At 36.7% G+C, this 23,804-nt stretch overlaps 2 protein-coding genes across 3 annotated transcripts; both read right to left on the reverse strand.

Annotated features, from left to right (window-relative positions):
• Window positions 1–1,739: 1,739 nt before the first annotated feature.
• Window positions 1,740–22,347, reverse strand: LOC114305123 (disease resistance protein RPV1-like). 2 transcript variants are annotated; one of them, XM_082914683.1, is made up of 4 exons: window positions 21,823–22,347; window positions 18,952–20,557; window positions 18,057–18,747; window positions 17,068–17,841 (listed from the first exon to the last, which is right to left on the reverse strand). In XM_082914683.1, exons 1-2 carry the CDS (start codon window positions 22,338–22,340, stop codon window positions 19,384–19,386), a joined length of 1,692 nt encoding a protein of 563 aa, XP_082770809.1. In that variant the 5' UTR covers window positions 22,341–22,347; the 3' UTR covers window positions 17,068–17,841; window positions 18,057–18,747; window positions 18,952–19,383. The 2 variants fall into 2 exon arrangements, with proteins under 2 accessions (XP_082770810.1, XP_082770809.1); XM_082914684.1 differs by lacking the exons at window positions 17,068–17,841; window positions 18,057–18,747 and adding an exon at window positions 1,740–1,942.
• Window positions 11,210–17,798, reverse strand: LOC145813959 (disease resistance protein RPV1-like). The gene is made up of 5 exons (XM_082910459.1): window positions 17,658–17,798; window positions 16,582–16,593; window positions 15,103–15,586; window positions 13,619–14,067; window positions 11,210–11,380 (listed from the first exon to the last, which is right to left on the reverse strand). The coding sequence occupies exons 1-5, from the start codon at window positions 17,796–17,798 to the stop codon at window positions 11,210–11,212; spliced, it is 1,257 nt and encodes a 418-aa protein (XP_082766585.1).
• Window positions 22,348–23,804: the final 1,457 nt, after the last annotated feature.

Raw genomic sequence — 23,804 nt, forward strand, 5'->3', positions numbered from 1 at the left:
TCAAACTTCCGGTACGGACTGGTACCATTACACTTCCTCTAATTAGAAATCCTAGAGGGCATAGGCCCTTGAACCTTAGGTTGAGTCTGAAGCTTATGGATGCTCTCTAGGGCAAGATTATGGGCAAAATCTTTTGATCCAAATTTTGACCAATTCAAATTCAGCTGACTATATGAATTCAAATTTTTGCCAAAATATTGGTTTACTTTAACATTGATGCTTTTCTTTGTCATTTCTTTTTCTTGTTCTACAAAATAAACAAAAAAAATAAATAGTAGTGTGTTCATACCAAATAAATAACTAGTAGATGGAATATAACAACCAAATAAATACAAATAAATAAATATTAATGCATCGAACATTGAAACTTCTGGTCTTCACTCTCAAAACAAGATCATAATATACCCCAACATGCCTTGGAGTACATACCCTTCTTCAAAGGAGTTGAAAAAGGATCTATGCACAGGTTGAAATGTCCTAAAAAATGAAAAAAAAAATTCTTGTTTACTCACCATAGTAGATAGATATCTCAAAATCACCAATCAAAAACCTTCCTCTCATGATGTCTGACACTTTCATTATGCCCATAGTTCTGCAGCAAGTGTAAAAGCCCGGCATACATTTTGAAGGAAGACAACTAACTAAACTTTTTATTATACTTAAAATCCTGCAATAGAGTCTAGCTATACGATATCAATCATGATTGCATAGGGAGTAGTCCCCTGTCCTCATCTAATACGCTGATAAATCAATGACATTCTGGTGACAAGGATCATTGTTGTGGTGTTGGCTGCAATTGCTTTTTAGGCTCACATAAGAACACGAATTCCAAGTTCCTTTACCTGAAAAGCTTCTCCTGCATCCACTGAGACATCCACTTCATCATCATCTTCCATTAACTGATTCAAAATCATTCCTATGAATGCAGGCATATACATCCACTGCAGTCCTTTGCTCTTCCCAACTACATCGGTACCACTCGTACACTTCAAAAGGCCAAATGTTCACAGCTTCAATTCACATGAGTTGCATATACAAAAACACAAAAATTGAGATTATCAGTGAAGGAGCAGTAAAAGACATTGAGGATTCCTTACTCTTCTTGCTAGCCAGCTGGGAATCTCACTATGGGAAGAAATATGCTTAAATATCATATTGATACAGTTCCTCTGCAACGGAATTGACAACTTTAACTACTAACTGAACACAGACAACATAATCACACAGACACACACACACAGAGCACTTACTGGAGCTTTCTTTTTGTACATGTTACCTCACTGAACAGTTTCGATGCAATTATTGCCGTGGATTCCAACTCAGTCAAAGAGAAATTTTGATAATTTCAGTGCATGTCTGCAATTAAGTTGAAAAATAGCCTCAACCACTTGGCTGCAATAATGTTTCACTTCCATATATAGACCATGTTAGGCATGGATTCCAACTCAACCCTTTAGATTCCAATCTTGCAACAAGGATAAAATACCAAGAGCCCCCGCGATAGCATGACCACATTATTTATAGTTCACATGATGCATGCTTCCTAACCAGTATGACGAAGACGACCAATAAAGTTCATACCACGAATTAAACTATCCAATGATCGAGTGAGTAATCAATTTGATCCATCTTCATGAAGCACTTTCAAAGATTCCATCTTGCCCAGGTCTGGAGGAAGCCCATCCAGCATTGAGCATCCACTAAGAATGAGTTCAAGGGATTTGACAAGAAAAACTTTCTTTGGAAGCTTCCTTAGATTTTTACAACCTTCAAGATTCTACAAAACAAGGGTCCCTAATTCCCCTATTGATTCGTGAATCACAACCAAATTTATGCAATATTTAAGGATTAGTCTCTCAGGATTAGGTAGCTGTGAGAAGTCAGGGGAATTGGTAAGGCTATAGGAATAACTGAGATCAAGGATTTTCAATGATCTGAGCAGCTGTCATAAAAAAGTAAGAAATCGATCACTACAATAATTCATATGGATCCCAAAAAAAAATAATAAATAATAATAATAATAATAATAAAAAGTCAACAGAAAACAGAAAACAGAATAAAAAAAATAAAAAATAAAATTGAATCATACCTTGGTTCTCTTCCAAAGTTATTCCAAGCTACTATTTTGCATCTCCAGGACAACCAAGCTATCGAAAGTAAAATCATTTGTGTAACGCCCTCAAAATAAACCCATAAACCATACAATCTTAACATGCTCAGACATATGAGAATAAAGCATAATTACATTTCATCAGAGTGTTCATTACAAAATGTATTACATGTTGACAATAAAAGTAAATGCCCTATGGGCTTACAACTTTCCAAGTCAACACTTGGTTACAAAAAGGAGTACTAACTTGAAACACAAAACAAGCCCTTGGCTTGATATACATGTAATACAAAAAAAATGTAATCACAAAAGATGTCCCAACCACCAAGCCTTTCAAACTACGCCCTTTGAGGTGGCATGCTACCTGTACCTAAAAATAATGTCCCATATAGGGTAAGCCAATGCCCAATAGAGATATGCTAAACATGATATAAGCAATAACTAAAACATTGGCCATTGATAAATGTTTAACTCAAATGAATCAATTCATAAACCATTTCAATTACATGACAAAAGTGACCATGTTTCATTCCATTTTCCATTTCTTATCCAATTCTCAATTCATAACTATGGCTCAGAACCTGGCCAAACAATTTGATTGAGATCACATCTCATATCAACAGTATTTCTATTTCAGATGAGATACTAACTCATATTAAACATTTCACACTTCATAACAGATACACATTTTGGTGCTGTATCAATAACACATGACAACACTTCCATACTTCACAAATGATACACATTTTAGTGTTGTATCAATGACACACAAAAACACTTCCATACTTCATAAATGATACACATTTTAGTGTTGTATCAACGGAGTCCATCCCCTATCTCCTCCCAAACAATATCCGATTTAGAGGTCCATTCCCTATCTTCCCCTAAACCGTGGAGTACATCCCATATCTTCTCCCACACAACACAATGTATATAAACACATATCATATACATAATCAAATCAATACATAAAATTCATGTATTATATCAACTGCCATATTCGATGGCATACACATTTGATTAGTTTTAGTTTGCCTAATCATCATGCATTGTCTACAACAATCAAGACTATCCTCTACCGATAGCCCAAAGCAATTATTTCAAAACAGATAATAAATGCATCAACAGGTAATTTATCAACATTTTCAAAAGTGAGCGATTAATAAATCCAACTTCACTATTCCATCTCATATTGAGCCAATTTCATTGTTTTCAACTCAATTTCACATTTTCATCATAAATGTCGTTAATTACACTAATGACCCAAACATGGCATTTTTCTTCCTTTTTCTCAATATTGACTCCAATGGTCCAAATATTATCAACAACATCGATACACTCATTTTGAAACCCAAATACACATTTGTGATTCAAAGAAACAAAAGCCCTTTTCTAAAAATTACACATTTAAAACCCTAACTTCCAAAACCCAAAACCATTTATACAAAAGCTTAATATTTATGTCAAAGCTCATAAAAATGAGTAGGAATCCCTACCTCAAGAGATGAAACCCAAAGGAAGAAGATGAAGAAACCCGAAATGCTCCAAACCCCAATATTCTCGAATCAAAATGTAGCCCTCAACGATCACCACACTTTTTACAAAAGAACAAAGGTGGGAGATCACTCTAACTAGATCAAACCTTAGAGAGAAGGTATTTTCTAGAGAGAGAAGCTCTCAAAATCGATTTTTGGTAAAGTAAGAGAGAGAGAGAAAGTTAAAAAGTGATCTAAAAAGACCCAGCTGATATCTGATATACGTATGACCCGCTCGAGTGGAGAATAGGACGCTAGAGCATCAAGCACAAAAAATTGGACCCGCTTGAGCGTGAAGTGTACCCGCTCGAGCACCAAGACACAACTGCAAAACACACCCGCTCGAGCGCAAAGGGAAAGCCGCTCGAGCGTTGATTTCCCCCTTCTAATACTTTTACAGACAGTGAACTACCTGCTCGAGCGCCAAGAAACCCGCTCGAGCGTAAGAAGATCCGCTCGAGCGTGAAAAACACACCTACAAAAGTTTTGCAGAGGCACGATACGCTGAGAGTGTGTAAACCCCGCTCAAGCGCAGGAAGACCCGCTCAAGCAGACAACCAAAAATCAAACTCCGCTCGAGCGCAAAGGGACCCGCTCGAGCGTACCACCAAAATTCTAGGCAACAAGGAATGGGACTAAAGCTCAACCAACCTGTTCGAAACACGCCCAAATACATCCTAAAACTCAAACATACGGAATTAAAGGATAACAACAAGATATACAACCACCAACTCTACGGAACCTAAGTCCGGAATACAACAATCATAGGAAGAGAAACCGGGATCGCTATAATTTGGAATAGATTTTAAAAGGAATCCACGCCAACACAACCATCTTAACTTCTTAGGAAATTTTTGATATCCGCCACTGAGTCTTACATTATTAAGCTGAAGTAGTCTTAAATTGTGCATCTGTGAAAATGCATTAGTTTTCAAATTATCTTCATCTGATTTTGAAAATGATTCTGTGAAGGCAGGAATAACACGGAGAAAAGGGAATAAGCCTCGGCGATGTCACTTCAATGAATTGCCTTTGTTAAACATTGTATGTTCTGCAAGAAAATCGTCATCTGATTCTGAAAATGATTCTGTGAAGGCAAGAATAACATAGAGAAAAGAGAATAATCCTCAGCGACATCACTTTAATGAATTGCCTTCATTAAACATTGTATGTTCTGCAAGAAAATCTCCACCTGATTCTAAAAATGATTTTGTGAAGGCAGGAATAACACGGAGAAAAGAGAATAATCCTCGGCGACATTGCTTCAATGCATTGCCTTTGTTAAACATTGTCTGTTTTGCAAGAAAATCTTCATTTTGGGATTGTACACCGCTTGCACTCTTGGCTGGCATATCTTCTAAGTTGAGGCTAAGGCCTTCAATTGTTGTTGTTCCCTGATAAAGAAAAATTGGAAAAATAGCCACTACAATGAAGAGAGAGAGAGAGAGAGAGAGAAGCATAATTCTTACAGTTTTATCCCTCAACACATTGAAGGCATCCTTATGACACCACACTCTGCTGCACTTTCCAAGTTCCTTTTGTGATTCCCGGCGACCAATTTCCCTACCCATGTCTCTAAGCACTTGGTGCATTATCAGCTTGTCGTTATCTTTATTAGTTTCTATGAGACCTCTATGAGTGAGATTTTGAATACCAATTGTTATGGAGAAATCACATTCCTCTAGTATTTTAACTATGTAATCTTTGTCCTTTCCAACAAAGAAACAAGCACTATCAAAGAATATATTTTTCTCATGATCATCTAAAGAATCATAACTTATTTTAAGCACATTATGAATTTTCCCGGGAAAATGTGTTCTTAATTTTGCTAATGCACTTTCCTATACATCAATACTTTCGCCAGACAGAGAAGAGCCCAAGACTTCCAGAGCTAGTGGAAGCCCACCACAGTGGTGTATTACCCTTTTTGAGTGCTCCATGTAAGCTTCAATAGGTTTGTCTTGTCCAAAGGCATACCAGCTGAAGAGACAAAGTGCTTTATCATCATTCAATTCCTTAACCACATACTTCATCAGCCTTTAGCAATTGCACATGTCTAGTAATTATCATAATGCATTTACTTTGTCCAAATCATCAACATCATCAAGAACAACTTGAACTCTTTTACAACACATAGCATTTTTAATCTTATTAATAAATGCACAAACAAGACCAAAAACCATCACCTTATCGTGCATGATCAAGGGCAATGGAGACTTAGGAAACTTGACTCATTTCATCACTTTGAGTATGAAATGCCCCAATTTTCCTTGTGTTTAATTAACGTCCGATTGAACACATCAAAACACAATCAAATCTTTGCACAATTTTAGTTTCCATTTTTGTTTACCCATTTTAATTTACCATTCCATTCTTTAACCAATTAAGTCCATTGGTGAGTAAGTCCTCTAAAAGAGAAGGAAGTGTCAAACAAGGGGTAGTTTAGGGCAAGAAAGAGGTGTCATGCCATTGATAATGAACCCTCAAAAGAGGATTAAACCATTAAGCATGGACCTCAATCTCAAGCTTAAACTATCCTAAGGTTGAAACAACCCTCAAAGCAAATAAAAAAAGTCAAGAAATGAGTGAGGTTGTAGAGATTAATGAGTACTGAAATTAAGTGAGAAAAACACCAAAATATGCAATCAACTCAAACAAGTGGTGTCTAAAGGCCTAAAACACCTAGCTTGTGAGGACACTTACACTAGAAGCATGCAAAACAAGACTCAAATGACTTAACCAACCCAAAACAGAGTTAAAATAGTCCAAAATAGAGCCTAAAACATGCTGGAATTAAGCTATAAATGGCTAGAAAAATAAGCTAACATATAGAGCTATCTAGGCTAGCAACCAAGGCACAAGGCGGGGAGGCTAACCCCTCCAAATTTAGACCTCAAAACATGATTTTCACCACTGAAAATACTCTAAAATTCAGTGGTCAAAAGCCCAAAGAAAGATGGTTTGAAAGTGGGAAACAAAGGTGGAAAGGCCTTATAAACAAGGAATAAAGAGGGGTGAGCCACCCCCTAACCTTAAATGGCCTAAAACCACCAACTTCAGCCCACCAAAACAGAGTTTTTTATAGCCCAAAAACAGCCCAAAATTAGTGAGAAAAGATGAAACAAGTATACAAAACAAGGTAAAAGGACAAGTGTTATACCTCTTGAAGCAAAGATCAATTCTAGGCAATAATTCAAGCCAAAACCAACTTCAAGAGCTCCAAAAAGGCTTCAAGGAACCTCAGTCCAAAGGTGATAAACTTTGATTAAGGAGGTGTAGGCAAAAATGTAGTATATGTAGGCTAATGTGCACAAATTTGCAAGAGAGAGATAATTTTTGCTCCAAAACTTTGAACCCTCAAAAATTGGGGAGAAGACCCCCTATATATAGAAAAACATGCATTTGGCTGAGATACATCTCTCCATACACGTGTAGGGAGATACATCCAATTGTGGTAGCAGCTAGAATAGCTGCCAACAAAATATCTGAAAAAAGACATTGATGACCGGCAAGCCACACCATTAGCAGGCAAGGCACAAGGGTGAGGGCATAATTGGTGGCCAGTAGTCCACCAGAGGAGGCCTACAGGTCCTAAGGTCTTGAGGTTTGAAGTACTAAGGTTTTGGTCCAACACAAGGCATAAAATAGACAGGGTTTTAAGGCTTAAAGACAGGACATTCCGCCGAGGACTTCAGGCACTAAAACGAGCACATGCAATCATGATCATCAAGTGCACAAGCGATGATGTTCAAGTCTTGAGGATGGTAAAAAATGGGATGTCTACACATATATACTTAATTTGAAATCATGAGCTTCAAAACACCATGAATTGTCAAATTTGAAACCAAATTCTTCATGCATGTATGGAATTGTGTTCAAATCTTTTTCAAAACCTTCAAACATGAAATTAAACTCTTGAAAACTTGAAATTCTTTAATGCATGTAAAAATTCAACTCTTAAATTAACAAGAACACTAGAATTTAAGCTCAAAATGCTCAAATGTAATGGAATTATGCATGCATGCTCACAACTAATTCACAATCACTAAATTCATGATGGTGATCCTAGTTTATTCTTTACAAATTCATGCAAATGGTCCTACAACTTATTGAATTCAATTCTACATGGATTATTTCCAAGAATTGTGGGTGAATTCCATACCTAAAGCTTGAATTGTAGTTGAATTAACTAAAGTTCTTCAAATCCCCTTCAAATTCTCTACAATTTCACCACTCTCTCTTTAGAAGTGTTGAACTCTCAACTCCCCCTCTAATTTCAGCCACTTAGTTGGAGAATATGAACTCAATAGGCCTATATCCCATATTTATAGGTTTGATTAAGTTAGGCAAATTAGGTGAGATTAGGCTTAATTAAGTAGGCTTAAGTCTAACTAATCTTAATCATTTATTCTAATTATTTTGATAAATGGTTCTAAATATTTCAATTAGCCTATTGAACTAGTCAATTTCGGTTTCTGAATCCATTTTGGGCTTTCAATTTTGAATTTTAAGTCTGCACTCTAACAGATATTTCATAAACAAACAGATAAGCATCAATTAAGCATATAATCATGCAAATATACCCAATGAAATAATATATAAAAATAATATGTATGTCGGGGTCGTCACAACGTCCCTAAGATCTTTTTTCCTCACTACCTTATCATAAAGTCCAAGCCTCAAAAACTCAGCATTGCAAATATTATTGGCAAAAACAGTATTACCTCAAAGAAATAGAGAACTCTCAAACCAATCTACCATTGTAAAATAGTTCATAACTTTCCAAAATCAAATCAAGAAAGGAAGAAGAGTTTGAATTAGCAAATTTTAATTTGAATATTACCCAGCAATAAAAGGGGAAAAGTAAAACAAAATACAGAAAAATCCATTTCTTTCAGCATTTGGTGATAAAATGAGAGAAAACAAGCATTTTAATTTTAATTTGTTTTTTCTACTAATACTGCTTGTTGTTTATCAAATGAAATGGTGAAGGTACTCTTTTAAGTCTCACCTGTATTTTCTAGGCATTCCCATTTCTACTCGCACATCCTTGAGTAGAGTAGCACTCTACTAACATCATCGTCATTACATAAGAAGTACTCGCCTTCTCTCATTTGATATGCTGACAAATCAAGGACATTATGATTAAAAGAATAGCTAGTGTTGTTCTGGGTACCTTTCCCTTCTTCATCATACAGAATTCGAATTCCAAATTCTTTTACCCAAAAAAATTCCGCCATATTCACAGAGATGTTCATTTCATCACCACCTTCCATTAACAGATCCGTTATCTTCCAACCACCTAACCATATCACATCTTTGTGTTCATACGGAATGCCTCTAAATGTTGGCCTATATGCCCATTTCATACCCTTAGTGTTATTACTGACTTTAATATATTTATAAGACCATTCGGCCAGTCTAAAATCCATGGCATATACAATGCATATATTCAGGCCACACAATTTGAGATGTGGAAGTGAAGGAACTATAAAAGAGATTGATGAACCTCTATCTTCATGTCAAACCAACTAGGAATCTCACTCCCGAGAAGAAATATGTTGTATATACCACATTCATATAGTCCCTATGCCATGAAAATTACACTTTTAATAATTAATTAAATATAGATAGCAATTAAGAGAGTGTGGGAAAGAGAGAGAGCACCTAGAGTGTAGGAGCTTTAATAATTGCACCAGTTAGGTTACTGTATAGTTTAAACTCAGCAATTCCCATGAAATCCCACTCGGTTAAGCTCAAATTGTTAATCATTTCCAAATCAATGTTTCCAATTGGTTCTAACTTCAATAATCCTTGAATCTTAACTAGTTTCTCGCAATGACATATGTCCAACATTAGTAGGTTAAATAGGTTTGGCAGATTTGCTACCGTTTCCAAAGACCTGCATCCAGTTAAATTTAATCCTGCTAAACTCATTGGAAGCTCTGGAAGTGATTGAAGCCTAATGCAAGAAATTAAGTCAAGATGAGTTAGCCTAGTAAGACCTTTGAGGCTTCCTGGAAGGCTACAGATTGGATTATAGCCTAGACGCAAGGTTTGTAATGAGGACAGGGTACTAAGATCCCCTGGAATACCATCACCAGATATATTGCAATTTGAAAGAGCGTGGTAAGGAAGTCAATGAGAAACAAATGGATTCAGGGCGGCTTCCTAGTTTTGATACCCAAGACCAAATATGTTCATGCCATTGTTTAACTGCTCCACTATTTGAGGACAATTGATTTATTCCATCTGCATGAAGCACTTTCAAAGATTCCATCTTGACCAGGTCAGGAGGCAACTTATCAAGACTTGAGCAGTCGGAGAGAATAAGTTCTTCAAGGGATTTGAGCAGAACAATTTCCCTTGGAAGCTTCGTAAGATTTCTGCAACCTCTTAGATTCAGCAAAACAAGTCTCTCTAATTTCCCAACGGATTCATGAACACCAACCAAATTTATGCAATCTTTAAGTTTCAGTTTCTCAAGATTAGGGAGCAGCAAGAAATCTGGGGAATCGACAAGGCCATGGGAATGACTAAGATTGAGGATCTTCAACAATCTGAGCATCTATCATAAGGTAGGAAATTGGTCTCCATCAATTGGCACATTGATCAAAAAATTTAAACTACAAGAAGAAATTCAACAAAAAAAATTGAATCACACCTTGGTTCCTTTCCAAAGTTGTGCCAAGCTGCTATTGCGCATATCAAGAACAACCAGGCTCTCTAGAGGAAAATCATTAGGTATAAATTTTAAAGGGAATCCATGTCAATGCAGCCATCTTAACTTCTTAGGAAATTTTTCATAGCATCCAATGAGTTGTACACTATAAAGCTGGAGTATTCATAATTTGTGCATCGAAAAAAATGCACCAGTGTTCAAACCAATTTCTTCATTTGATTCTATTGAGACAGAATATGTGGGAAGCCAAGAGAATAAGCCAAGACGCTGGCGCTTTGATAAATTGTTGTCCACAAAATCATCAAAATGGTGGTGTTGTGTATTATTTACACTCTTGCCTCGCATATCTTCCCGTAGCACACACAAGTCCAGGATGAAACCTTCAATTGTTTATGTTCCCTAATAAGAAAAAGGACCCCATAAATAATCACAAAGTGCCCAAAAAAAAAATATTACCAATAGACAAGAGAAGTATAAATCTTACAGTTTTTTCTTTCAATACATTGTAGGCATTCTTATGACGCCATACTCTGCTGCATTTTCCAGGCTCCTTAGGAGATTCTTGGCGAATAATCTCCCTCCCCATGTCTCTAAGCAATTGATGCATCATTAGCTTGTTGTTTACTCCATCAATTGTTACAAGGCATCTACGAATGAGATATTAAATCCCAACAACTGTGTGGCAATCACATTCATCCAGTACTTTAACTACAAAATCTTTTTCTTTTTCAACAAAAAAATAAGCAATATCAAGGAACAAGTTTTTGTCATGATCATCTAACTTATTTGAAGTACATTTTGGATTTTCTCATCAAAAAATGATCCCAACTTTGCTAATGCATTTTTCCATGCGTCAACACTCTTTCCAAATAGAAAAGCACCTCAGACTTCAAGAGCTAAAGGAAGCCCCCCACAGTGGTATGTCATCCTCTTGGCCAGCTTGATGTATGCTTCAATAGGATGGTCTTGTCCAAAAGCATGCCAACTGAAAAGACGAAGCGCTTCAACATCATTAAACTCCTTAACCATGGAAACCTCACAAACATCATGAACCTTTAGCAATCGGTCATGCCTAGTTGTAATGATAATTTTTATAGCGATTCTGGTTTCCCCTTCACTGTTTAACAGTACTCCGAACTTAGGTTCCGTGGAGTTGGTGGTTGTATACGTCTTGTTGTCATCCTTTAATTCCTTTACTCTTTGTTTTTGAGTCTTAGGTTGTGTTGGGTAGGTTTGAAACAGGTTGGTTGTGCTTTGAAACCAAAAGTTGATGCCCAGAATTTGGCCTTCACGCTCGAGCGGGGCTTTTGACACTCGTGCGGGCCCTTTGTTGTTGCTTCTCCGCTCAAGCGGAGCGTTTTGACGCTCGAGCGTGAATTTTCATCTCCCAATATTTTTTCTCTTCAGGTCTTCGTACACTCGAGCGGGAGTTTTGACGCTCGAGCATGACCCTTTGATTTTGTTCCTCCGCTCGAACGGGGACCATGGCCTGCAAAACTTCTATGAGTGTGCATCCGACGCTCGAGCGGGCGTTTTGATGCTCGAGCGTGAGTCTGTGTCTGACGCTTCACGCTTGAGCGAGCGTTTCCATGCTCGAGCGGGGCGACTTTTATATCACTTCGAGATTTCACTTTTTGGATCACTTTTCAACATCCTTTCTCTTTCTTACTTTTCAAAAACTACCATTAGAGAGCTTCTCACTCTAAAACTCCAACTGTTCTCTAGGAATTGATCTAGCTTGAGTGATCTACTCCCTTAGTGTCTTTGCAAAGAGTGTAGAGCTTGGCTTGGGCTTCCTATCAATCCGAAAATCTTGGGTTTTGGAGCATTTCGAGATTTCTTCATCTTCTTCCTTTGAGCTCTGAATTTGAGGTAGGGATTCCTACTCATCTTTATGAGCTTTAACCTAAATGTTGAGCTTTTTTGTATAAATGATTTGATTTGGGAAGTTAGGGTTTGTAATGTGTTATATTAGAAAGAGGGGTTTTGTTCTTTGATTCAAGCATATGTGTTTTGGGTCAAAAAGGGGAGGTTATTGATGTTGTTGATAATATTTGGACCTTTGGGTCAATATTGAGAAAAGGGGGAAAATGCCATGTTTGGGTATATTTAGGTCATTAGTATAATTAATGACATTTATCATGGAATTATGAAATTAAGTTGGAAATAACGAAATTGGCATAATACGGGATGGAATGGTGGAGTTGGATTTATTAATCACTCACCTTTGAGAATTGTTGATAAATTATCTGTTGATGTAATTATTTTCTGTTTAGAAATAATTGTTTTGGGCTATTGGTGGAGGATAGTCTTGATTGTTGTAGACAGTGCATGATGATTAGGCAAACTAAAACTAATCAATTGAATATGTCATCGAATATGACGGTTGGAATAGTACATCAAATTTATGTATTGATTGATTATGTATATGATATGTGTTTATATACATTATGTTGTGTGGGAGGAGATAGGGGATGTACTCCACGATTTAGGAGAAGATAGGGGATGGACTCCACCGATACAGCAAATATGTGTATCTATTGAAGTATTGATACAGTAAATCTGTGTATCATATATGAAGTACGGAAGTGTTTTATTTGAGATTAATACAACAATTAGGTGTATCTAATGTGAAGTATGAAGTGTTTAATTTGAGTTATTATCTCAATTGAAATGGAAGTATTGTTGATATGAGATGTAATCTCATTTAAATCGTTTGGCCAGGTTCTGAGCCATGGTTATGAATTGAGAAATTGGATAAGAAATGGAAAATAGAATAAAACATGGACACATTTGTCATGTAATTGAAATGGGTTATGAATTGATTTATGTGAGTTAAACATTTATCAAATGCTAATGTTTTAGTTATTGTTCATATTATGTTTAGCATATCTCTACTGAGCGTTGGCTCACCCTATATGAGACATCATTTTCAGGTACAGGTATTATGCCACCTCCAAGGACGTAGCTTGGAAGGCTTGAGGCTATTGGACTCTTTTTTTGTTGTTTTTGTTGTATTACATGTATATCAAGTCAAGGGCTTATTTGTGTAGAGTTAGTACTCTCTTTTTGTAACCAAGTGTTGACTTGGAAAGTTGTAAACCCGTAGAGCATTTACTTTTGATGTCAACATGTAATACTTTTGGACTAAATACTCTTATGAATAGAAATATGATTATTTCTCTTATGTTTATGGATGTCGCGAATGCATGAATTATGGATTTATTTTGAGGGCGTTACAATTTTACTTGCAGGATGAAACCAATGTCTCATTCCAAATATTGCATTTACTTGGTCCAACTCATCCACATCATCTAAAACAAGAAGAACATTTTTATAGCTTATAGCATCTTTAATCTTAATGATTCCCTCATCAACATTGTGTATTTTTTCTATTTTTCGCTTAAAAATATCTGAAAGAAGCTGTCTTTGTAAACAAACCAGACCATTGGATTGTTTTGAAGTTTCTCTAACATTTGCAAGAAAACTACTACCTTCAAATCTATCGAAGTTTTGATTATAAGCAGTTTTTGCAATGCTTGTCTTCCCAATTCCATCCATCCCACATATCACCATTATGCCAACATTGTTTGACCCTTCTTGTAACCACGAATTGATGTCTTTTACACGAGATTCTATACCTGTTACATAGGGAGTGACACTCAAGACCGTACGATCCAATTTGTTAGCAATCTCTCGAACAATTATCTTGGATAAACTTTGACTCATGCCTACAAATCCTGAACAAAAGACAAAATAAAACAAAATAAGCATTAAAATATGATGCTTGATTTTTTAACATTGCCCATCTAATATAATCCTTAGAACTAAATACATGAGATTGATTTGAAATTGAAAGAATCACATAATTGGAACATGAGAGAGAGTGAGAGAGTCTTGCAAGTTTAACTTGCATTGTCAATAACTATAAATTGTGTTGTTTTAGCCAGCTCTAAAATGAAAAGTAAAATTAAAAGCACAATAGTGTCATGAGAATTTAGTATGTTGACAATTTCTATAGACAAAATGGTAGCAATGCACTGATATGTTAGGTTGAATGTGAATGTTGCAATTAGGAAGATCAACACAAACCCAATGCAATCATCACTCCATACTCACATAGGCATATTCCATTTGTATTTGGACACATGTTTTAAATTTAAAAAAATTTACCTATAAACAATTTCCTGTTCCTGAATGGTCGTGTTAGAAAACTTGTGAGAAACATGACCATGAGCCAAAATTCCAAGGGCCTAGCTTGAATGCACTCAAATCCCCGCTCGAGCTGAGCTTGAGTTGCAAAGGAGAAATCCAATTCAAGGCCTCATTCATTGTTCTAAAAGTATTTTGGATTGTTGCTAGCAACAAGTAGTGTGAGAGAGAGTAAGTGGTGTGAGAGGTGAGGAAGATGAGACTTAAAATACAACAGTGAGCGGGCATTTATGGGGCTTAGCGTTTAAAGACTCAATTACTTTTGAGCTGCGTAATGATGTCGTGTTATGGGTACTTTCATCTCATCATTGTACTCTATTCTATATAGTGGATTATCTCTCTTCTTTGGATGTAGGCATTGAGCAAGAACCATGATAACTATTGTGTTTCTTTCATGTGTGCACATATTTAATTTTGGTATGCTTCCACTGGCACATGAATTCATATTTCATCATGCAATATCAGAGTTTTTGAGAGATTCATTCCCAACAAGTGATATTAGAGCTTAAGATGGAATTTTTTCCAAAAAATTTACCTGTCAGCTTGATTTTACAAGACCAAACCTCCGAGATCTGCAAATTCTCTAAGTGCTTTTCTCCACCCTTCCACCTTCTCCATCCTTAGTTTCCCATTTCTTTCATCAATTTCCACCTCAAATTGAGCTTCATGCCCTGCAAATGCTTCTGCAACACTGCCAGTTTGCTTCCTAACTTGGGTTGGATCCATGCCATAGAAAACTGGTAAAATTACATGTTTGAAGTTCCTTGTGCACTCAAGGATCATCACAAGTTCATCAAGGCACCTTCGCGAAGAAGCATAGTCTTTTGAGAATACAATTATGGAGCTCCTTGAATCCTTGATTGCTTTTTCTAGTTCACCTCTCTCCATAGCATTATCATCATTTCTAAACATGCGAAAACCTGCACCAATCAACGCTGTATAGAGGTGGTCTGTAAAATTTTTGCAAGCGTCTTCGGCAAAGCTCAAGTACACATGATAAGAACAACGAGATTTGGAAGAAGAGGCCTTAGCAACTATTGAATGGAGCTTCAAGGGAAAAAATTAAGGGGAAATTTTATGTTCTCAAGTCTTAGCAGATGATATCAAGTGATCACTTCTGGAATGACTAACCACACCATACAAATGATGAAGAAGAAAAATGAGTAATATTGTACAGGACAGAAGAATACTGTGACCACTTGGACAATGACAACCATTAGACCTCAGACCACAAAAATAGAGTTGAAAAATCTCGTAACAAAGCAACATGTAGCCATCTGCAAACAAAAAGCTCATTGCAAACAAAGATTAATTAATTATGTATAATTGCACATATTTTTCAACGCCATTTCTTTCAGAATATATAAGCTTGAATCAGATGGAGCTGGTAACTATTTTTTTGGGGATAAATAACGGTAATTTTATTCAAAGAACAAGCATCAAGCCGATGTTAATGAATACATCCAAGACTATCAACAAGCCCAAACCTAAAAAATGAAAGCATCTATAAAATCCACAAAAGCAAACAAATCCGAAGACACAATCCCTGTCACCGAGCTATAGAGAATCACCAGAAACCGAGCCGTCATACTAACCACGGAGTCGTCCACACCCTAAAAAATGCGCCGATTCCACTCCAGCCAAATCATCCACTTCAAACACAAAGGTGGCAAAATCCATGCCTTTCTACGCCTCTTCCAAACCTGACCCCCTCCCCGTATGAAGTACATGCACAACACTCTCTGGCTGCACCCAAACCATGCTGAACACAGATGGAGCCAGTAACTATAACTGCATTACAATCAATTTTTTTTTAAATATATACAAATATATATATATATATATATATATTACGGGAGTACATTCAGAGGGGGCGTGGGTTTGGGGTGGCACCTCCATTTATTTTTCTAGTCTTAATAACTCACACACCACAGCCACATGTTGCTAAAGAAGTCTAAACCCATTCAATACCTCCAAAGGGCCGCACCAAAAAGTCAAAGCATCTCTCAACAGTAAGTAATGTATATGAAAATTTAGATAACCTGACCTTTCACCTGCACATACAATTAAAACTACAGACATTCTAAGTTCCAAGTTAAACCTCTCAATGTACTAGAAACAAGCTAACTATCCCAATTAGTTACAATAACCCACATGGTCGTGTGAACCGGTAATAGACAAGAAAACTCACTTTAAAGAATTAGTCATGATGATATTATTTGAATTCATCGATCCTACTTATATATTCAAGATCACCTATTCAAACTTCCAATATGAAATGGGACTGTTCCACTTACTCTAATTAGAAAGCCTAGAGGGCATAGGCCCTAGAACCTTGGGCTGAGATTGAAGCTTATGGATGCTCTCTAGGACAAGATTATGAGCAAAATCTTTTGATCAAAATTTTGACCAATTCAAATTCATTTGACTTATTTGAATTCAAATTTTTGCCAAAATATTGGTTTACTTTAACACAGATGCTTTCTTTGGCATGCCTTTTTCTTGTTCTACAAAATAAGCAAAAATAAATAAATAGTAGTGTGTTCATACCAAATAAACAAACAAATAAATAACTAGTGGATGGAATATAACAACCAAATAAATACAAATAAATAAATAATAATGAATAGAACATTGAAACTTCTGGTCTTCACTCTCAAAACAAGATCATAATATGCCCCAATATGGCTGGGAGTACACACCCTTCTTCCAAGGAGTTGAAAAAGGATCTATGCGCGGGTCAAAATGTCCTCAAAAATGAAAAAGAATTTTCTTGTTTGCTAACCATCGTAGACAGATATCTCAAAATCACCAATCAAAAACCTTCCTCTCACGCTAATGTCTGACACTTCCATTGTGCCCATAGTTCTGCAGCAAGTGTAAAAGCCTGGCATACATTTTGAAGGAAGACAACTAACTAAACTTTTCATTATACTTAAAATCCTAAAATAGAGTCTAGCCCTATGAAATCAATCGTGATTGCATAGGAAGTAGTCTCATGTCCTCATCCAATACGCTGATAAATCAATGACATTCTGGTGACAAGGATCATTGTTGTGGTGTTGGCTGCCATTGCTTTTTAGGCTGACATAAGAACATGAATTCCAAGTTCCTTTACCCAAAAAGCTTCTCCTGCATCCATTGAGACATCCACTTCATCATCATCTTCCATTAACTTATTCAAAATCATTCCTATGACTACTGGAATATACATCCACTGCAGTCCTTTGCTCTTCCCAACTACATCGGCACCACTCATACACTTCAAAAGGCCAGATGTTCACATCTTCAGTTCACATGACCTGCACATAGAAAACACAAACATTCAGATTAGCAATGAAGGAACAGTAAAAGACATTGAGGATTCCCTACTCTTCTTGCTAACCAGCTGGGAATCTCACCTTGCGAAGAAATATGCTTAAATATCACATTGATACAGTTCCTCTGCAATGGAATTGACAACTTTAACTTCTAACTGAACACATACAACATAATGAGAGAGAGAGAGAGCACTTACTGGAGCTTTCTTTCTGTACATGTTACTTCACTGAACAGTTCCAATGCAATTATTGCCATGGATTCCAACTCAGCCAAAGTGAAATTTTGATAATTTCAGTGCATGTCTGCAATTAAGTTGAAAAATACCCTCAACCACTTTGCTGCAATAATGTTTCACTTCCATATATAGACCATGTTAGGCATGGATTCCAACTCAACCCTTTAGATTCAAATCTTGCAACAAGGATAGAATACCAAGAGCCCCGAGATAGCATGACAACATTATTTGCAATTCACATAATGCATGCTTCCCAACCAGTATGATGAAGAAGGCCAATAAAGTTCATACCACGGTCTAAACTATCCAATGATCGAGTGAGTAATCAATTTGCTCCATCTGCATGAAGCACTTTCAAAGATTCCATCTTGCCTAGGTCAGGGGGCAACCCATCTAGCATTAAGCATCCACTAAGAATGAGTTCAAGGGATTTGACCAGAAAAACTTTCTTTGGAAGCTTCCTTAGATTTTTACAGCCTTCAAGATTCAACAAAACAAGGGTCCCTAATTCCCCAATTGATTCATGAATCCCAACCAAATTTATGCAATATTTAAGGATCAGTCTCTCAAGATTAGGAAGCAGTGAGAAGTCAGGGAAATTGGTAAGGCTATAGGAATAACTGAGATCAAGGATTTTTAATGATCTGAGCAACTGTCACAAAAAAGTAAGAAATCAGTCACTACAAGAATTCATATGGATCCCAAAAATAAATAAATAAATAAATAAATAATAATAATAATAATAATAATAATAATAATAATAATAATAATAATAATAACAACAACAACAACAACAACAATAATAATAATAATAATAAAATCAACAAAAACAGGATTAAAAAAAATTGAATCATACCTTGGTTCTCTTCCAGAGTTGTTCCAAGCTACTATTTTGCATCTCAAGGACAACCAGGCTATCCAAAGTAAAATCATTTGGTATAAATTTTAAAGAGAATCCATGCCAACACAACCATCTTAACTTCATAGGAAATTTTTGATATCCGCCACTGAGTCTTACATTATTAAGCTGAAGTAGTCTTAAATTGTGCATCTGTGAAAATGCATCAGTTTTCAAATCATCTTCATCTGATTCTGAAAATGATTCTGTAAAGGCAGGAATAACACGGAGAAAAGAGAATAAGCCTCAGCGACGTCACTTCAATGAATTGCCTTCGTTAAACATTGTATGTACTGCAAGAAAATCTTCATTTTGGGATTGTGCACCGCTTGCATTCTTGGCTGGCATATCTTCTAAGTTGAGGCTAAGGCCTTTAATTGTTGTTGTTCCCTAATAAAGTTGAGTTGGAAAAATAGTCACTACAATGGAGAGAGAGAGAGAGAGAGAGGGAAGCATGATTCTTATAGTTTTATCCCTCAACACATTGAAGGCATCCTTCAAACACCACACTCTGCTGCGCTTTCCAGGTTCCTTTTGTGATTCCTGGCGAACAATTTCTCTACCCATGTCTCTAAATAATTGGTGCATTATTAGCTTGTTATCTTTATTAACTTCTATGAGACCTCTACGAGTGAGATTTTGAATACCAATTGTTATGGGGAAATCACATTCCTCTAGTATTTTAACTGTGTAATCTTTGTCCTTTCCAACAAAGAAACAAGCAATATCAAGGAATATATTTTTTTCATGATCATCTAAAGAATCATAACTTATTTTAAGCACATTATGAATTTTCTCGGGAAAATGTGTTCCTAATTTTGCTAATGCACTTTCCCATACACCAATACTTTCGCCAGACAGATAAGAGCCCAAGACTTCCAGAGCTAGTGGAAGGCCACCATAGTGGTGTATTACCCTTTTTGAGGGCTCCATGTAAGCTTCAATAGGTTTGTCTTGTCCAAAGGCATGCCGGCTGAAGAGACAAAGTGCTTCATCATCATTCAATTCCTTAACCACATATGACTCGTACACTTCATCAGCCTTTAGCAATTGCACATGTCTAGTAGGTATCATAATCTTACTTCCTGGAAGAAGCCAATCTTGCATCCCCAATAACGCATTTACTTGGTCCAAATCATCAACATCATCAAGAACAACTAGAACTCTTTTACAGCACATAGCATCTTTAATCTTATTGATTCCTTCAGCAACACAGTTTATTCTTTCCTTATTCCACTTCAGAATATCTGAAACAAGTTGTCTTTGCACACGAACCAAACCATTAGGTTGTTTTGCAGTTTCTCTAATATTTGCAAGAAAATTACTACCTTCAAATTTGTCGAAGTTTTGGTTATAAACAATTTTTGCAATGGTGGTCTTCCCTATTCCACCCATCCCACAGATCACCATTATGCTGACATTGTTCAACCCACCTTGGAACCACAGATTAATGTCTTTTACATGAGAATCTATTCCAGTTTGATAGGGGGTAACACTTAAGACCGTGAAATCCAATTTACTCACAATCTCCTGAACAATTATTTGGATAAACTTTGACTCATGCCTACACATTGCGTTCAAAATAGAAAATAACCGAATTAAGCATGTCATGAACTGAGATGAGATGATAATTTTTGAGATTATTATAATTAAGAGAGTAAATTATACGTCATAAAAGGTGGGGGGGAAGGTTGTCTGCCTACTACCTCTCCCAAAACCTACAGTAAGTGGGAGCCTTGTGCACTGGGAACAAACCTTTCTTTTCTTTTGAAAAGGTCTCCATGATTAATTTAACCCTATAACTGCACCAAAAAGATCTTCGAGGAATTTTAGCATTTGGATTGGCAAAATGTTAGTGGTAAATTGCTATAAGATTTTAGGGATTTGTAATGGTCGTAAGACAGGCTTCAAGATATGGAAGGTTGGTTACAAAGGGGAAACGAAGATTTTAGACTATTTTGTGTGCAGTGAACAAGATCCAAGAATCATAATTCTACAAATTTTGACTTCTTTTAAGTGACATGATTAAACAACAAAAACAAGAAAACAAAAAACTCTAGAAATCAACTGAACAATCTCGTAGGCATTCCACAACACAATCTTCCGTGAACATAACCACTGAAGAAATTCATGCAAAACTAATTCTCTACCAAATCATATGAAGTTCATATCTTTATATAAACTTTAGAACAACTCTATACTCTAACTAGAGTAATAACTCCGAATTTAAAAACCACAGACTCTAACTTCTAAAACTGATCTAGAATTTAACTTGAAAAGATATGCCCTCTGGTCTTTTGTGTACTTAGGTTGTTCTAAATCAACAAATTCCATCATCATGTGAAACTTTTAAAAGAAAAAATGAAGGAAAAAAATTGTTTAGCACCCAAAGCAAGATCCCAATGCCTATTCATCTCATACCATTTAAACTCTTCATGCAATGTTGCAGTTATAAAAACCTCAAGGGGTTGGCGTAGTGGTCAAGGCTTAGGGACTGGGGGTGTGCTCCCTCCAAGTTCTCAGTCGAAACCTCCTAGGTGCAAACAATCCATACAGGGCAAAGCCCTGGTTTTAATCGGAACCCCCGCAAGCGGACGGTGGGATTGGTCCTCAGTCCAATGGGAGGGATACCGAGTTATCAACAACAACAAAAAAAAAAATTGTTGCAATTAATATACAGACAGAGTGGTATTCCCCATCTGATTATGCATATGACACACCCAAATTCAGCTTCATATTGTTACATTTCTACATAACTTCTTAGAACATTTGAAACAAGCATTACAAGTTTGATCATACCAAAGCAAGAAATTAAAGGAGAAAAATTACCTGTCAGCTTGATTTTGCAAGACCATACCTCCCAAATCAGCGACTTCTCCAAGTGCTTTCCTCCACAATCCCATCTTCTCCATCCCTTGTTTCCTCTTTCTTTCATCAATTTCCACTTTGAATTTTGCCTCATGCCTCTCAAATGCTTCAGCAAGAGTCCCACTTTGCTTCCGAACATTCGATGGATCAACATCATAAAAAACAGGTAAAATTACATGCCCAACGGTCCTCCTTTGTTCAACAATCATGACAAGTTCATCGAGGCACCAGCCGGAAGAAACGTAGTCTTTGGACAACACAATGACCGAACTCCTCGATTGTTTGATCGCTCTCTCGAGCTCTGATTTGATGTTTTCGCCTCTCTCGATCTCATCATCGTCTCGAAAAGTGCACAAACCAGTGCCGACTAAGGCAGTGTAGAGGTGATCGGTGAAGTTCTTGCGAGTGTCTTCGCCTCTGAAACTGATGAAAACGTGGAAAGCGTATCGGGAGATTGAAGAGGCGGGTTCGGAAGCCATTGAAGAGAGATTTGGGATATTAATGGAGGTGAATTATGGATTCCCAAACAACTCTGCTGGGGACCCCCAGTGCCATGTGTGGCCTGGGGGTGGCTGAAAACTTTAAAAAAAAAATTAAAAAAAAAAACAGATTTTTGGGCCAATCACAGAGGACCCCAGCACCCCACTGGGGGTCTCAAGCTTTATTCATTTCCAAATTGGAGTCTTTTGAGTTTGAGTGTAAAGCTTCGTAGAAAGGGGGCTTGACGCGTCGCAATGGGAGAGCGTTATAGAGCCGCAATCACTAATAATTTGTTGTTTATAATTTTATAAAAGAATAATGTTTGAGAGCTCGAATTTGGCTTCCCCTAATCCCCCTAATCCCCAAAACGACGTCGTTTTGGGGATTTTTTTTTTTTTTTTTCTTTTTTCTTCCATTTTCGGCTCAAATGCAGGGGGAAAAGAGAAGAGAGAAAGAGAGAGAGAGAAGCAGAGGGAGGGAGGGAGAGAGAGCCGCCGATCGTCGCCCCACCAGCCGCCGATCGTCGCCCCGCCCAGTCGCCGATCGTCGCCCATCCCCGCCCCGCCGCAGCCCAGCCCCGCCCCGTCGCAGCCCCACCTTTGCTGATGGCCCCCTCCAGTCCCCTCCTTCCTCCCCCTCCTCCCCCTCCCCCTCCCCCTCCCCCTCCTCCTTCTCCCCCTCCTCCTCCGGCTTCTTCTTCCTTCTGCTGGAAAAAAAAAAAAAAAAAATGATATTCGGGGGATTCGAGCTACGTAGCTTTCGAGCTACGTAGCATGACTGTTTATAAAAATTGGAGGTAAATTAATATTTTTAAATTATGGAATGGTAATTTCACTCATAATTCGTTGTCTGTAGTTTTATAAAAATTGGAGGTAAATTAATATTTTTAAATTATGGAATGGTAATTTCACTAATAATTTGTTGTCTGTAGTTTTATAAAAATTGGTGGTAAATTAATATTTTTAAATTATGAAATTAATTCGAACTAAACTATTTAAATACGATTTGATTTGATTTGAAACTATGATTTTATATAATTTGTTCACAAAGAAAAATAATATAATATTTTTATTTTAACATTAATTTGCTCATATTTTTTGAAATATAAATATGTATATTACTTTACTATTAATTTAAACAAACATAATATATATGTAAAACCCAAGTTATTTATAGAATTATTTTGGATAGATTAATAATTAAAATAAATTGTATGGGTAATTTAGTAATCTTAAGAATTAGGTTTCAGCCCTTTTAAAAATAAAAATAAAAAGGAAAAAAGGGTTTTATATTTTTTTGTTATGAATTTGCGCAGAGGGTTCGCTGGAAGTGGCGGTGGGGAATTGTGGGGAGCATTCTTGATGCTCATTGATCAAGGTACTTTTTCTTTACACCATTGTTTATTATATGCAATAGATCAATAGGCAAAGAAAAGGGAATGGAAAAGAAAACCTGTGGGGATG

The sequence above is a fragment of the Camellia sinensis genome, chromosome 2 (assembly GCF_055761805.1).
Source record: "Camellia sinensis isolate YWXY chromosome 2, ASM5576180v1, whole genome shotgun sequence".
Lineage (NCBI taxonomy): Eukaryota > Viridiplantae > Streptophyta > Magnoliopsida > Ericales > Theaceae > Camellia > Camellia sinensis.

Bases quoted from the DNA above. Each gene is read 5' to 3' on its own strand.
- LOC145813959 (XM_082910459.1), bottom strand. From the start codon at position 17,798: ATGAGTGGTGCCGATGTAGTTGGGAAGAGCAAAGGACTGCAGTGGATG. The intron at 14,068-15,102 runs GTTTGGTCTTGT...TCTTTTGTTCAG, and splicing joins AGAATTTGCAGATCTCGGAG to GATTTGTAGGCATGAGTCAA. The intron at 11,381-13,618 runs GTAAATGCAATA...CGATTGCTAAAG, and splicing joins ATGTGGATGAGTTGGACCAA to GTTCATGATGTTTGTGAGGT.
- LOC114305123 (XM_082914684.1), bottom strand. From the start codon at position 22,340: ATGGCTTCCGAACCCGCCTCTTCAATCTCCCGATACGCTTTCCACGTT. The intron at 20,558-21,822 runs GTAATTTTTCTC...CGCAATGTGTAG, and splicing joins TTGCAAAATCAAGCTGACAG to GCATGAGTCAAAGTTTATCC.